Raw genomic sequence first — 16060 nt, 5'->3', positions numbered from 1 at the left:
TATGGATTCATCTGAAGTTTCTTAATCTCATTGGTGTGGTTGACTGGTCTGACAGTTCCATATAGATGAGTAATCCTAATGTTTCCTAATTAAAAAACATAGACCTTTGAGTCTATAGGTTGGTATTATAGTATAGTACTAGGTTTAATATACTGTATAAATGTAATTTCTACCCATAAAGTAAGAGACAAATATTTAGCAAGTAAAATTTTGAAAAACTCTTTAATTGAAAATAAGATTTTATACCATAGGTGTATACTTTTAGTGCTATTCAGGGAGGTCTGTGATTATTATATGCATGATCTTTATTTTTTTCTTAAATATATTTAAATTACAGTAAAGTTCCACTTTTGACAAATGCAGAGCCATGTAACCACCACCCACAGTTGAAATGCCTAGCAGTTTCCTAGAGCCGTACCTTTGAAGTTAAATCCTTCCCCAACTCCAGTGCTTGACCATCAGTGGTTTGTTCTCTGCTGCTATAGTTTTGTCTTCTACACAGTGTTGTATGAGTAGAATCATATATACATTGTGTAGCCTTTGAATCTGGCTTCAGATTCAAATGTAAATGTAGTATATTGCATTTGAGAATCATCCGTGTTGCCGTGTGTGTAATAGTTCCTTCCTTCCCATTGCTGTGTAGTACCATTTTATGGATGCATCCCAGAGGTGGTTTATCCATTTACCTCTTGAAGGTAAATGGTTTTTCTAGTTTTGGTCATTATGACCAAAGTTGCTATAAACATTAGCATACAGATTTCTGTGTAAATATGAATTTTCATTTCTTCTGAAATTCTTAGAGAAAAATCTGACAAGATGCAGAAATTGGGAAACTGATTTCAAAATTACATGGAAATGCAAAGGACCTATGCTAACCAAAACAAGTTAGAGGACTAATGATACTGTATTTGAATCCCTGTTCTATAGCTACAGTAATCAAAACAGTGTGGTATTGATGTAAAGCTAAATGGATTGATGAGATGGAATAGTTCAGAAATGGACTCATGTACAGGGACACCTCATTTCAACAAAGGTGCAAAGGCAGTTCAGTGGAAGAGGGTAGTTTTTTTTTGTCTGTTTGTTTTTTATGGTGCTGGAACAGTTGTATCCACATGGAAAAAAGAAAACTGTGATTCATATCCCACACCTTACACAAAAATAAACTTAAAATTAATCATAGATCTAAATGTTAAACGTATAACTATAAAATCTCTAGAAGAATACATAGGAGATAACCTTTGTGACCCTAGGTTAGGCAAATATTTCTTAAATAAACACCAACAACACAATCCGTAGGAATAAATTGATATGTTTAATTCTTTCTGTAATAGAGGACTGTTAAGGTTACTTAATTCTTCTTGAGTGAATTTTGGTAGTATGTCTTTGAAGGAATTTATGGGCATAGAGTTGTTTGTAGTATTCCTTTTTTATCCTTTGGATGTTTGTACAGTATGTAGTGATAATTTTCTTTTTCATTTTGAGACTGGTAATTTTTATCTTTTGATCAGTCTGACTAAAGATTACCAATTTTATTAATCTTTTCAAAGAAGCAGCTTTTGGTTTAGTTCATTTTTTATATTTTCTTGTTTTAAGTTTTATTGATTTCTGTTCTGTATTAGTTCCTTCTGCATTGGTTTGAAGTTTAATTTGTCCTTTTTTTCTGGTTCTTAGGTGGAAGCTTAGGTTACAATTTGAGACCTTGTCTAATATAAGCATTTAATAATAAATTCCTCTTTTCGCTTTAGTTGATTTTGTTTCTTTTCATTTGGCTCACAAAATTTAAAAACTTCCTTTAGAACTTTCTTTTTTACCCGTAGGTTATTTAAAAGTGTTGCTTAAGTTACAAATATTTGGGGGTTTCCAGATATTTTTGTGTTCTTGTTGTGGTCAGAGAATATACTTTATATTATTTTAATTATTTTAAATCTGTTAAGGTTTGTATTATGGCCCATGTGTCTGTTTTTTGGTGATTTGTCCACATGCACTTGAGAAGAATGTATATTCTGCTCTTGTTGGGTGGAATGATCTCTAAGTGTCATATTAGGTCAGGTTGATTGATAGTGGTGATCAGTCTATATTGTTGATTGCCTGTCCATGTGTTTTATAGGTTCCCAAAAGACATATGTTGAAGTCTCCAAGTATTTCTCTTCCATTATTTCTGTTTTTCAAGTATTTTGAAGCCTTGAGGTGTCTTTAAAAGGATTGTTTTCTTGGTGAATCAACCCTTTTGTCATGAAAAGACTCTTTTTATCTCTGGTAATTTTCCATGTTCTAAAGTTTATTTTGTCTTCTATAACTATAGCCACTCAAGCTTGCTTGCTTTTTTTTTTTTTTTTTTTTTTAAGATTTTATTTTAGGTAGCCTCTACACCCAACATGGGGCTCAAACTCACAACCCTAAGATCAAGAGTCACATGCTTCACTGACTGAGCCAGCTATGCACCCCTCAAGCTTTCTTTTGATAGTGTTTGTTTAGTCTATGTTTTCCCATCCTTTCAGTTTTAACCAATCTATGTCGTTGTATATATGTGGGTTTCTTGTAGACAGTATATGGTTGGCTTGTATGTGTGTGTGTGTGTTTTAAGTAGGCTCCACGCCCACTGTGGCACTTGAACTCACAACCCTGAGATTAAGAGTCACGTGCTCTATTGAGCTATTGGCTTGTGTTTCTTTAAATCCAACCTGACAGTCTCTTGTTTGAAATTGATGAATTTAGACCATTTACATTTGATATAACTTTTAGTGTATTTGGATATATGTATAATGTTTGAATATTTGTTTTTTGTTCAGTTTTTTTTCTTTCCTGTCTTTCAAAGTGTAGAATATTTTGTAGTGTTATATTTTAACTTTAGCTATTGTGTTTTGTCTCTGTCCCTTTATGTATATATATTTTTAAACGTTTATTTTTGAGAGAGAGAGAGAGCGTGTGCGAGTGGGCACCTGCAGGGGAGGGGCAGAGAGAGAGGGGAACACAGAATCTGAAGCAGGCTCCAGGCTCTGAGCTGTCAGCACAGGGCCAGTGTGGGGCTTGAACTCGTGAACTCTGAGATCATGACCTGAACTGAAGTCGGCTGCTTAACCTGAGCCACCCAGGCACCCCTAATATTTATGTGTTTTAAATTGATATACATTGAAAATCTCAAGATACTCTGTTACAATTTTCACTTTCAGCAGTCAGGTTAATGGGAGAAGAATAATCTATTATATTTACCTATGTATTTATTTCTTTTTTTCATTCCTGTAAAGTTTCATGTATTTCTCTGGTGTTCTTTTCTTTCATTCTGAAGAACTTTCTTTAGTATTTCTTTTAGGGAGGTCTGCTACTGATGAAATTCTCTTAGTCTTCCTTCATCTGAGAATATCTTTATTTTGCCTTCATGCTGTGAAGATACTCTTGCTGGATATAAAATTCTGGGTTGAGAGTTCTTTTCAGCATTTTAAAGGTATCATTCCAGGGGCGCCTGGGTGGCGCAGTCGGTTAAGCGTCCGACTTCAGCCAGGTCACGATCTCGCGGTCCGTGAGTTCGAGCCCCGCGTCGGGCTCTGGGCTGATGGCTCAGAGCCTGGAGCCTGCTTCCGATTCTGTGCCTCCCTCTCTCTCTGCCCCTCCCCCGTTCATGCTCTGTCTCTCTCTGTCTCAAAAATAAATAAAACGTTAAAAAAAAAAAAGATATCATTCCACTATTTTCTCATTTTAATGGTTTCTGATGAGAAATCTGCGCTCATTCTAATCTTTGTTTCTTTGTGTTGTATTTCCCTTGCTCTTTTTAAGGTTTTTAAAAATATATGCCTTTGGCTTTTTGCTATTGGATAATGATTTTTTCTGTGCATGGTTGTCTTTGAATTTGTCTTATTTGAGATTTACTGAACTTCTTGAATCTGTATATCTTTGACCAAATTTGGGAAGCTTCTTCAAATCTATTTTCTATAGCCATTTTTTTCTCCTTTCCTTCTAGGACAATAGTGGCACAAATGTTACATTTTTTGATAATGCTCCCTCAGGTTCCTGAGAGTTTTCCTTTTTTTCCTCCCAATCTTTTTACTCTCTGTTCCATCTGTAAGGTTTTTTCCCCTCACAAATTGTGCTTTTTATTTCTAAGACTTTTATTTGATTCTTTTTTATATTTTGTTTCTCTGCTGAAAACTTCTGTTTCCAGTCATTTCAAGAATGTTCACATTTACCTGGTAGAGTATAGCTATAAAAGCTGATTTATAATCCTCTTTGGTAATTTTAACATCCAGATTGACTCAGGCTTGCATCTGTTGGCTGTCTTTTTTTCTTGAGTTGGATAGATCAGATTGTACTGATTGTGTTTCAAGTTATTTTGGATTTTATCTTAGATATTTCGGATATTATATTGTGAGATTCTGGGTTTTATAAAAATCCTCTGAAGATAATGTTGATTTTGTTGTTTTATATTGGTATGTAGTCAACCCAGTTAGATTTAGACTGCAAGTTCTGTCTTGCTCTTTGTAGGTGGTGGTTCCAGTGTCCGTGATTTCATAGCCTTTGTTATGGTGTTTGGATCTACTCTGTACATGTGTCATTCTTAGTATAATCTGGGACTTGGATGGTGGATTATGTCATAGTTGTCAAAGTCTTTGCTGCTGTTCTTCACCTCTCCTCCACTGTGCAGTTTGGAGGTGAGGTTAGGATTTGTGTTGGGGATCCTCTTTTTTGCTCTTTGTTCTGAGATTTCCCTTGTATCTTTTGGCTACCCAGAGCCCTTTTTCACTAGTGTTCTGAAACTGGGACTCTTGATGTTACAGCTACACTTCTTCCCACCCCCTATCCTCCATTCTTCTTCCCCCTTGAGCTGGGACTAGACTAGACTGCCCCCCAGGTGAAAGTATTGAGAAAAAAAGAAGATAATAGGATTCTTCTCATGCTCTTTTGACCACAGGGGCTCCTTTTCTTAGTTCCCAGGCCTTAGTTCTAAGGCCCTGCAGGGCCTTAGATGCTCAGGCCACCTCCACTGCACTGTGGATGTGTCATTCAGGGTTTAGTTTGAGGCTTAACTCTGAGGCTAGCCTTTGGGCCAGGCAGGGAGAAAAAGCCTCAGTACTTTTTCCTCACACTCTCTGGCTCACAACGACCCTCTTTCTTGGTTCTGAGTTTTTGTTCTGTGCTCCTGCTACATAGTTTGGGGACTTGCCTCATCCAGGGGTCAAACCAGGAAAGAAAAGAGGAAAGGAAAAAGCCTCTGAAACTCACTTCCATCATGGGTCTTTATTTAAGTTTTGACTTCCTATCCAGTCTATCTGCTGTGTACTTTTCAGAGTCCTCAGATACTTTTTTTTTTTCCCAGTAAGTTTATTTTGTGAGATAGAGAACACAAGTGGGGGAGGGGCAGAGAGAGGGAGAGACAGAATCCCAAGCAAGCTCTGTGCCTTCAGCACAGAGCCTGACATCAGGCTTGAATTCACATACCGTGAGATCATGACCTGAGCTGAGATTAAGAGTCAGACACTTCACCGACTGAACCACCCAGGTGTCTCAGTTGCTTTTTTTGTTTTGTCCAAGGTTTTTGGTTGCAATCATTGGGAGAAATAGGCTGTAATAAGCTTAGTGAAGTTGACTTGTCCCAAACTTTAAATTTATTTTCTGGGAATTACAAAATACGTTTGTTTCAAAAATTTGAAAAAAAATCAGAAAAGGAAGTTTAGAGAATGAGAAATTTGGGAAATTCAGAAGAGTTTAAAGAAGCTTAGAATTTCTCTAATTTTCAGAGTAATTATCTATAACTGCACCATTCAGAAATAAGCCATTTTAACTTTTTCCTCTAGTTTTTTCTCAGGATATTTTTACACAAACACTAATGGCTATGAGTTTTTTCATTTATTTTATATTTCTGTTAAACAATATTTGTATCATAAGTTTTCAGTAAGTACCTTAATAAAACCTTCATAACCTGTCATACAATTATGTCATATACTTAATTATGCCCTTGTTATTAGATATATATAGTTCATATCACTGAAATCTTTGTACATTTTTGCCTGATAACTTTTTTGAAGTCTTGAATTCACAATTATATATAAAAGGAAATCGAAATTTCCTCATTTGTTTGAAATATTTAATTATTTTTAGAAATCTGACCAAATGTGTTTGTATATAATTATCTTCTTAGAACCACCTTCAAAATGGTACTGCATTTGATAGAGGACCTTGTGGTTTTGTGTTGTTTTGAACTTTACAGTTTATTGTAGGAAAATCCAATTGAAGATAATGTTACAAATTTTCATTCCTTGGAGCAATGAATGAGTAGGTTTCTAAATTTTGATTTTTATCTTTTAAGAGAAATTGGAATGGAAATTTTAAAATGATGTTTATATTTGCCCAGCATGGTTTTGTATGTACCTCAAGTATGTGTTCATACAGAAATAAGGTCTGTTTTAGAAATACAGGAATAAAATATGAATGATTGGAGGAGCACCTGAGTGGCTCATTCAGTTAAGCATCTGACTCTTGATTTTGGCTCAGGTCATGGTCTCATAGTTCATGGGTTTGATCCCCCCATCGGACTCTGTGCTGACAGTGCAGAGCCTGCTTGGGATTCTCTCTCTCTCTCTGTCTCTGTCTCTCTCGCTCTCTGGCCCTCTCGCCCTCCCTGCCTCTCTCTCTCTCTTTCTTAACTTTTTTTTTTGTAATGTTTTTTAAATTTATTTTTGAGACAGAGAGAGATAGAGCATGAGCATAGGAGGGGCAGAGAGAGAGGGAGACACAGAATCTGAAGTAGGCTCCAGGCTTCAAGCTGTCAGCACAGAGCCTGACGCAGGGCTTGAACTCACAGACTGTGAGATCATGACCTGAGCTGAAGTTGGAGGCTTAACCGACTGAGCTACCCAGGCACCCCCCTCTCTCTCTTTCAAAATAAATAAATACACTTTAAAACATGAAAAAATATATACTTTAAAAAAATATGAGTGATTGAGTTCATTTTGGAATTTACTTGGTAATTTTTTGTTATTCTCATCAGAAACTCTTTGTGTCCTGAAGTGTTTGTATATATGTATATGTGTGTGTGTGTACAGCTTTAGGTTCTTTATTTTCTTGGTGGGGGGTTGAATAATTCTGTGTTTAATATAATTAAAAAAATTGTTTTAATATGAAATTTATTGTCAAATTGGTTTGCATACAACACCCAGTGCTCATCCTAACAGGTGCCCTCCTCAATTCCCATCACCCACTTTCCCCTCCCTCCTACCCCCCATCAACCCTCAGTTTATTCTCAGTCTTTAAGAGTCTCTTATGGTTTGCCTGACTCCCTCTCTAACTTTTTTTCCCCCTTCCCCTCCCCCATGGTCTTCTGTCAAGTTTCTCAGGATCCACATAAGAGTGAAAACGTATGGTATCTGTCTTTCTCTGTATGACTTATTTCACTTAGCATAACACTCTCCAATTCCATCCACATTGCTACAAAAGGCCATATTTCATTCTTTCTCATTGTTTATTTTTGAGAGAGACAGCGAGCAGGGGAGAGGCAGAGAGAGAGGGAGACACAGGATCTGAAGCAGGCTCCAGACTCTGAGCTGTCAGCACAGAGCCTGATGTGGGGCTCAATCTCACCCACTGTGAGATCATGATCTGAGCCGAAGTCTGACACTTAACCAACTGAGCCACCCAGGTGCCCCATTCTGTGTTTAATTTTAAAAGTTTATTAATTTTATTGTGGCCAGTCAAATTTTATGAAGTAAAGTTTTATTTTATCTTATTAAATGTTTATTTATTTTGAAAGAGAGAACATGAGCACAGGAAGGGCAGAGAGAGAAGGAGAGAGAGAATGCACTGTTAGTGCAGAGCCTGATGCAGGGCTTAAACTCACAAACCATGAAATCATGACCTGAGCAGAAATCAAGAGTTGGATGCTTAACTGGCTGAGCCACCCAGACACCCCAATGCTAGGCATATATCTTATGTGGATGTCTAAGTAGCTATTTGAATAGTCCAAACAAGAGTTTGAGGTTGGCTTGTAAAAGATGATTGAGAGAAGTGGACAGATTTAGGATATATTTTAGAGGGAAAATTGGTGTGATTTAACTTATGGATTGGATGTGTAATGTGAGGAAAATAGGGGAAAAACTAAGGATGATTCTTAGGTTTCTGGCCTTTTGAATGGTTGTAATAATCACAAAGATGATGATTTGGGAGTGGAGGAACAATGCAGGAGTTTTGTTTAGGATATGCTCTTTTTAAGGTGCCTGTGATAATCATAAAGTTGAGGTTGAGTTCAACGACCAAGTTGAATTATCTATCAAGATAGGGTTTCTCTGAAAATGATATTAAGAAATTCTTGGTCAACTATACTCAAAAAAAAAAAAAAAAGATTAAAAAAAATCCCTAACCAACAACTGAAGGCACAGTTTTAAGGTATTACATGTTAATATTACAATGGTTGTTTTAAAGCAGGAAAACCAGTAGAGTATGTTAAGAAACAATACTTGTTTTAAAAAAAAATACTTGTTAGTGTTTTTTTTTAGTTCATTATGAATTTTTAAGTAATATAAGTATAGTTCTTTCAACTGTTTTGTGCTTTTTAGAGATCATTAATTAATATTGGCATGTTTTTCCCTGCCTTTTTGCTCAATTTATAGTTGATTTGTATTGAGATTTTGTAATTTGCTTTGATTCTAAACACTTTTTTTTAAATGTTTATTTATTTTTGAGAGAGAGTGAGCAAGCATGAGAGGGGGAGGGACAGAGAGAAAGGGAGACAGAATCTGAAGCAGGCTCCAGGCTCTGAGCTGTTAGCACAGAGCCTGATGTGGGGCTCAAACTCATAAACTGCAAGATCATGACCTGAACCAAAGTCGGGTGCTTAATGAACTGAGCTTCCCAGGTGCCCCTGCTTTGATTCTAAATTAAAAAATTAGTGATTTTATATATGAAAATGCCTAAATACTTTCTCATTGTTGAAAAAGTAAGGAGCCATAAAAAGAATTATTTTTCTGCCCATTTGTACAGCCCATGTTCTGTACTATAATTTTAGAAAGTTCATGAAGCAGGTTTTCAGTCTACCTGACATAAAGTAAGCTCTTATGTGTTCTGACCATCTTTATTTTTCTCTTGGTAATAAAATTGATCACAGTTAAAATCTGAGAACCTATGTTTAAAATTTTTTTTTTTTTAAACTGTCCCCTACCCATACTTGTTCAGAAGATTTGTCATATTTTGGAGGACACAGCAGGGAATATAGTCCCCAAATTGGCAAATACTACATTTCCACATGAAATATAGAAAAGTTACACTAAACATTTGTTTTCTGTTAATTTTTTGGTGGGCAGTTTTTGTACTGGGTAAGAAAGATGAATAATTAACATTTTTAATGTAAAGCATGTGGTAGATCAGTTCTTGTCCTTTGAATCAAGGACTGTCTGCTTCAGCATCTTATTTTTTATTCAAAAGTTACTGTTTTTTAAAGAAAAAAATAGTTTTAAAAACTGTGTTGTTGGGTGAGCCTGGGTGGTTCAGTCAGTTGAGTGTCCAACTCTTGATCTCAGCTTAGGTCATGATCTGATGGTTCGTGGGTTTGAGCACCGCTTTGGGCTCTGTGCTGATGGTGCAGATCCTGCGTGGTATTCTCTTTCTCCCTGTCTTCCCCTCCCCTGCGTGTGCATGCGCACATGTTCACATGCTTTCTGCCTCTCAAAATAAATGTTAAAAAAAAAAAAGACTATGTTGTTCCCCAATAGTATTAACATTTTTATAGTCTCTTTTCATTTCTTCAGTTTACTACATATGCATAGGTAGACAGCAAAAGTGCTTTAAGGTTCTGATATGCTACTCAGTCTTCTGATCTTACCTGAGAGCTAGAGGACTATCTCTTATAATGTTGCCTCAGAGCATTTCCTGCTCAGGAAGATTACAAGTGACTGTGTGACAGAGATTGCTAGTGTTGTGGACTAATAAATACCACCTGTGTTTAATCAATGACTGGTCAATCATGGAATGCAAGAGATTTTTTTTTTAAGCTTATTTATTTTGAAGTGAGAGTGATAGCAGAGGAGGGGCATAGAGGGAGAGGGTGGGGCTGAGATAGAGAAGGTGAAGTGGTGATAGAGAGGGAGAGAAAGAATCCCAAGCAGGCTCCACACTGTGAGAGCAGAGCAGTACGAAGGGCTCAATCTCATGAACTGAGTGCTGATGACCTGAGCTGAGATCAAGAGTCTGATGCTTAACAGACTAAGACATCCAGGTGCCTCTGTAAGAGATCTTCTGAAATCTTTGGTAGTATTCCTGCTGGTGAACTCCTTAAGTTAAGATCATCTAAGCAGATTAAGAGTAGAGTTGCTTTGATGTTCATACAGATAGTTTTAAAGGTAAGCACACAAAAATTGGAGGACAAAGTAATTCCACTAAAACATTTAGAGCACACTACCTTTTGTGTTATCTGTAGTCCATTTAAAGCTTAGTTTGTGCAGAGAAGTTAGAATAATGTATTTGATTTCATGTAACTGAGATTTCTATGAAATGTGAATCATGGTCTTTCATATTTTAAGTGTTGATAAAATATAGGGGATATTATTGGCACCTCACAAATTCTACTTTTGATAAAACTGTTTTATGCAGGTTTATATTAGCAGGCATTAGACTATTCATAGGAGGGAGGGAGAGCTAAAGTTAATTAGTTTAATATGGTTACAATGTACTGAGCTAAGTGTTTATATAATTTTATTTAATTTTTGTAACATCCATATAAAGTGTGTATTCTTTAGATATTATCTTTGCTTTACAAATGGGGAAATTGGACCAGAAAGATTAAAAAGTTGTAAGTTTTTCCCTTGTCTGTTAAACCCCAAATCAGTACTTGTTCCCATAAAACAGGAATTGAATGATGTTCCTGGCCTTCAGGACCTTTTAATGTAAATAAGGAAATAAAATGATAGATTAGATAGCATGGGCACTATTTGTATGAGGTTTTAGGAACATGAAAGTACCACTTAGCTATCTGAAGAGGTTAGGGAAGGTTTTACAGAGGAGTTGATGTTCGAGCTGAGTATTGAGTAGGAGTTTTTTTTAACGGGGTTTCAAGATAATGCTGCTACTTTATTTAAACTGTTAACTTGATATTTTCAGCAGTGATGAAATTAGCATGTGAGAATTGTTATAGAAACAAAAGCATTGTGAGAAATACTGCCTAATACACATGCAGACACAGTATAAAACGTGCTGTATTATGTTACAGTTTTTATTTATTATTTTGTTAATATTTTGATGTGAAGAATTTAATAATTCTAGGTGTAATATGATTTTTTTTCACTACAGATGTCCTCCTCGCACTTTCTTACCAGCCCTCTGCAAAATTTTTCTTGATGAAAGTGCTCCGGACAATGTGTTAGAGGTGACAGCCCGTGCCATCACATACTACCTGGATGTATCTGCAGAATGCACCCGAAGGATTGTTGGGGTTGATGGAGCTATAAAAGCACTTTGTAATCGTTTAGTTGTGGTCGAACTTAATAACAGGACTAGCAGAGACTTAGCTGAACAATGTGTAAAGGTAAGTCTTTGTTATTTATTGGCCCATTTGAAGGTCACTTAGAGAATAAAAAATATATTTTGCTAAAAAAATTCTTTCATTATTCTTTGAGAGTGGTTGACAGCAGTGGAAATCACGGTCCTTGTGGCACTGGAGAAGATCCTGTGTGGTTTGGGGAAAGAAATCTTATCTTTGATGGAAAATTGTGGGTCACTCACTGCTCATGCACTTCTGTGCTGGCTCTTGGGTTTCTGGTAGCCACAATCATTTTGAGATAGGTTATCCCTGTTGTTAGCCAAATGATTTTCTCTGAAAATAGTAATAACAGCAACCACAAGTAACATTAACTTTTGGAGTCAGACATTGTAATGAACACTGTACATGTGTTCTTTTAAACCTTCATGACAACTTCACATGACATAGGTGCTGCTAACATCAGCATTTCTACTTTCTCAAATAATTCAAGCATACTGAAGTTGAGTAACTTCACTGGGGTTGATACCAGTGGTGGCACAGTCAAAATTTGAAGATTAGGAATATGAACATTAGGAAGTCTGGTTCTAGGGCCCATGGATTTAACTAGTTTTCTTCCTTCCTCTCCTTTTTCCTTGTTCCTTCCTCGTTCCTTTCCATTCCATTCCATTCCATTCCATTCCATTCCATTCCATTCCATTCCATTCCATTTAATGTGAGAGAGAGAGAGAAAATGAGAATCCTAATCAGCCTCCACACCCAATGCAGAGCCTGATTTGGGACTCAATCCCTCCTGGATCATGACCTGAGCTGAGTTTAAGAGTTGGATGCTTAACTGACTGAACCACGGTGCCCCTAACCATTTTGCTATACTTCTTTTAGAGTTAGCTGTTTTGTTTTCATTCCTGGTGGGACTGATTATAAACTTTGTGATTTTAAAAGCACCAGTACTGGGCTAGTGGCTTTATTAGATGTACTTAATGAACACATTTAGATTTTGTATGATTTTCTTTTTATGATTCCTGTTTCATTCTTGTTATGATTCTTGCTGCTCTAGGTCAGCAGTTTTACACTTTCTCAGGATCACTTTATAAGCCTTACTATTGAAGGGCCCTCAAAGAGCTTTTGTTTATGTAGGTTATATATTTATATTTACTATATTAGATATTAAAACAGAAATTTAGAATATTTATCTGAAAATAACAAACTCATGTTAACATACATTTAAAAGGTTTATTTTATTTTATTTTTTTTTTTATTTTTTGAGAGAGACACAGAGAGCAAGCTGGGGAGGGGGAGAGAGAGAGAGAGAGAGAGACAGAGAGAGAGAGGGAGACACAGAATCCGAAGCAGGTTCCAGGATCTGAGCTGTCAGCACAGAGCCTGTTGTGGGGCTTGAACTCATAAACGGTGAGATCATGATCTGAGCCGAAGTCAGAGGCTTAACCAACTGAGCCACCCAGGTGCCCCTGTTAATGAAAATAATTATTTCTTGAACAAACAGAAAATTAGAACAGTAGCATTGTTAAGCACTTTTGTATGTCTTTGGTAGTGTCTGGCTTAATAGAAGACAGGTGGGGGGCACCTGGGTGGCTCGGTTGGTTAGGCGTCCAACTTCAGCTCAGGTCATGTTCTCACGGTTCGTGGTTCTAGTCCCGCGTCAGGCTCTGTGCTGACAGTTCAGAGCCTGGAGCCTGCTTCAGATTCTGTGTCTCCCTCTCTCTGGCCCTCCCCCGCTCATGCTCTGTGTCTCTCTCAAAAATAAATAAACATTAAAAAAAAAAAAAGGTGGATCTTCATACCTACTTTGGCATTCAGTCTGTTGCTATATCACATACAGCTTCTCAAAAACTCCGCTGTATATTCCCGAGAAAGTGATAATGAAAAAAATAATTACGGTCATGGTATTGGTATTAGGAAAAAATTTTTATTTCAAGGATTCCTAAAAATGTCTTCTTTCCACTTTGAGAGCTGCAGATGTAGGTGTTACTGTCTTGATTTTCTGCCTCTTCATCTGTAGATTTATTTCTGTCTGTAGCCTCGGAGGAAGAGGTATATGTTTTCCTGTTTAGAGCTTTTTTTCTCTTCTCAGTCTCTTGATCATGTCACTTCATGTTTCAGGTCTGTTATTTTACTCCACTGTTTATTCACAGACTCATATTTTCAAATTCTTTCTTGTCTCTTACACCCTCCTCTCCCTTTTTCTGTTTCCTTTGCAGATTATTATTACTGATTTTTTTCTTTAGTGGTGATATTATATAAGGTTCTTTTTTACCTTCTTAAAACTATATAAATTTGCCTCGACTGTCTTATCTATTAACATCAATACCATTCAGACATTCTTATCTGTAGGCCTGACCTCTCTTGAGTTCTAGACTCCATTTTCAAAGGCTGTTGGACAACTCCAGCTAGATGTCTGAATTCATGATCTTTCACTACAGATACAGTTATTTTGATAATTGTCATCAACTTCACCCAGTCACTCTAAACAGAAACCTGTACTTTATCCACTCCACACATGTAATTCATAATCAAGTGCTTTTCTGATTTATTTCCTTTTGTTTGTCTCTGTTAACTGCCTTAGTTAAGCTCTCATCCTGTCTTGAATATTCATGCTTGAATTTTTTTTTGCATTTGCCTCTACACTCTTTCTGTGCTGCATTCCCAGTTATTAACTAGAAACCTGATCATATTATTTTTATGCTGAAAATATTTTTCTTGCTTGAAAAAAATTTTTTTTCTTGCTTAAAGAATAGTCTAAATTTCTGGTATGCTCGTAAGATCTGTGGACTCTGTTAACTCATTACTTCTACCCAAACTCCTTAAACATCAACATAATTTAGAAATCAAGGTTGGTTTTTAATGTTTTGACCTTCCTAGAGTAAGTGTGAGGATGATGAATAATGTAATAGCAAGCATTTAATGATTTTTTTAAATGTCTAGGACCTTTATAAACTTTTGCTTAATTACTTTAATTGCTTAGCTTGCTATATAGTCCTTAGCCTCTGAACCAATAGTGTCCAACGTGGTTGCCATATAGGACATTTCAAATGTGGCTACCCCAAACAAAGATGTGCTATAAATATAAAACCTACATGGGATTTTGAAGACTTAATACATAAAATAATGTAAGATATATCAAATTTTTTAATTTTTTAATTTTTGGGAGAGCGAAGAGGGGAGGGGCAGAGATAGGGAGATAGAGGATCTGAAGTCAGTTCAGCTGATAGGCTGACAGCAGTGAGCCATGTGTGGGGGGCTTGAACTCATGAACCACGAGATCATGACCTGAGCTGAAGTCAGATGTTCAACCAACTGAGCAACCCAGGCGCCCTGAATCTATCAATTTTTTAACATTGATAACACTTGAAATGATGACACCTTGCATGTATTAGACTAAATTAAATATAATACTTCATTTTGCTCTACTTTTTAAAGTATGGCTACTAAGTAATTTAGAGGGTACATTATGTTTTCTGTGATGCTAGAAAATTAAAATTGGACTTACTGTATTCTTTTGTTAATTAATTGTAGGTGTTAGAACTGATATGTACTCGTGAGTCAGGAGCAGTCTTCGAGGCTGGTGGCTTAAATTGTGTGCTTACCTTCATTCGTGACAGCGGACACTTGGTTCATAAAGATACCTTGCACTCTGCCATGGCTGTGGTATCAAGACTCTGTGGCAAAATGGAACCTCAAGATTCTTCTTTAGAAATTTGTGTGGAATCTCTGTCTAGTTTATTAAAACATGAGGATCATCAGGTAAATAAATCACTGTTGTATACTTTGTATTCAAAAAGTGATTTTATAGTGTACTCTGATGAAGTAGAGGTAATTCTGTTTTCTCTCTTTCTCATTTTATATTTCTATACGGTATTCCTTTTATGTTTCGGCAGTGAAACATTTTATTTTTTATTAAAAAATTTTTTTAATGTTTATTTATTTTTGAGCGAGCAAGTGCAGGGGAGAGGCAGAGAGAGAGGGGGACACAGAATCCAAAGCAGGCTCCGAGCTCCAACCTGTCAGTAGAGAGCCTGACACAGGACTCGAACTCACAAAACGTGAGATCATGACCAGAGCCAAAGTCAGATACTTAACCAACTGAGCCCCCAAACATTTTAAATTATAAACATGATGAGTTTATTTGTAAAATTTAAACATTTCAGAAATAATATAATTTTTTAAAGCTACCTTATACTCAGTGTGATTTGATGACTCAGCACAATTTTGTTGACTTAAGTAGTTCTCATTGAAGTAAAATAACACAGCATTTAAAATCTTATATGTGTAAAATTTTTTTGAATGAGCATACTTTAAGAAATAGAACTGGACTTTTAAATGCCTTTTTACCATTCCATTTAGTTATTTTTGGTTATTCATTGGGTATTTTGGCAGAGTTGTTCATAATAATAGTATTTATTGAGCTTTCACTGCCTATCTGGATTCTTCATATATATCATCTTATTTAAGCTTGGACAGTGAATTATAAATACTATTACCCCATTTAACATATCAGGAAACAGCTCGTTAAGCAGTTAAGTAACATCCATAGGTCATAGAGTTAGCAGAATGTGGAGCCAGGATTAAAATCTAGACCTTATATCCTTT

At 36.2% G+C, this 16060-nt stretch overlaps 1 protein-coding gene across 12 annotated transcripts in view; it reads left to right on the top strand.

Moving 5' to 3' along the window:
- HECTD1 (HECT domain E3 ubiquitin protein ligase 1) overlaps positions 1-16060 on the top strand; it is a 91428-nt gene that overhangs the window by 10036 nt on the left and 65332 nt on the right. For all 12 annotated transcript variants that reach the window (XM_043554330.1, XM_043554329.1, XM_043554323.1 and 9 more), the window contains exons 3-4: positions 11266-11500; positions 14987-15214. In XM_043554330.1, coding sequence (XP_043410265.1) covers positions 11266-11500; positions 14987-15214 — 463 coding nt within the window. The remainder of the gene's footprint in view (positions 1-11265; positions 11501-14986; positions 15215-16060) is intronic.

The sequence above is a fragment of the Prionailurus bengalensis genome, chromosome B3 (assembly GCF_016509475.1).
Source record: "Prionailurus bengalensis isolate Pbe53 chromosome B3, Fcat_Pben_1.1_paternal_pri, whole genome shotgun sequence".
Lineage (NCBI taxonomy): Eukaryota > Metazoa > Chordata > Mammalia > Carnivora > Felidae > Prionailurus > Prionailurus bengalensis.
This window is presented reverse-complemented; position numbering and strand designations above follow the sequence as displayed.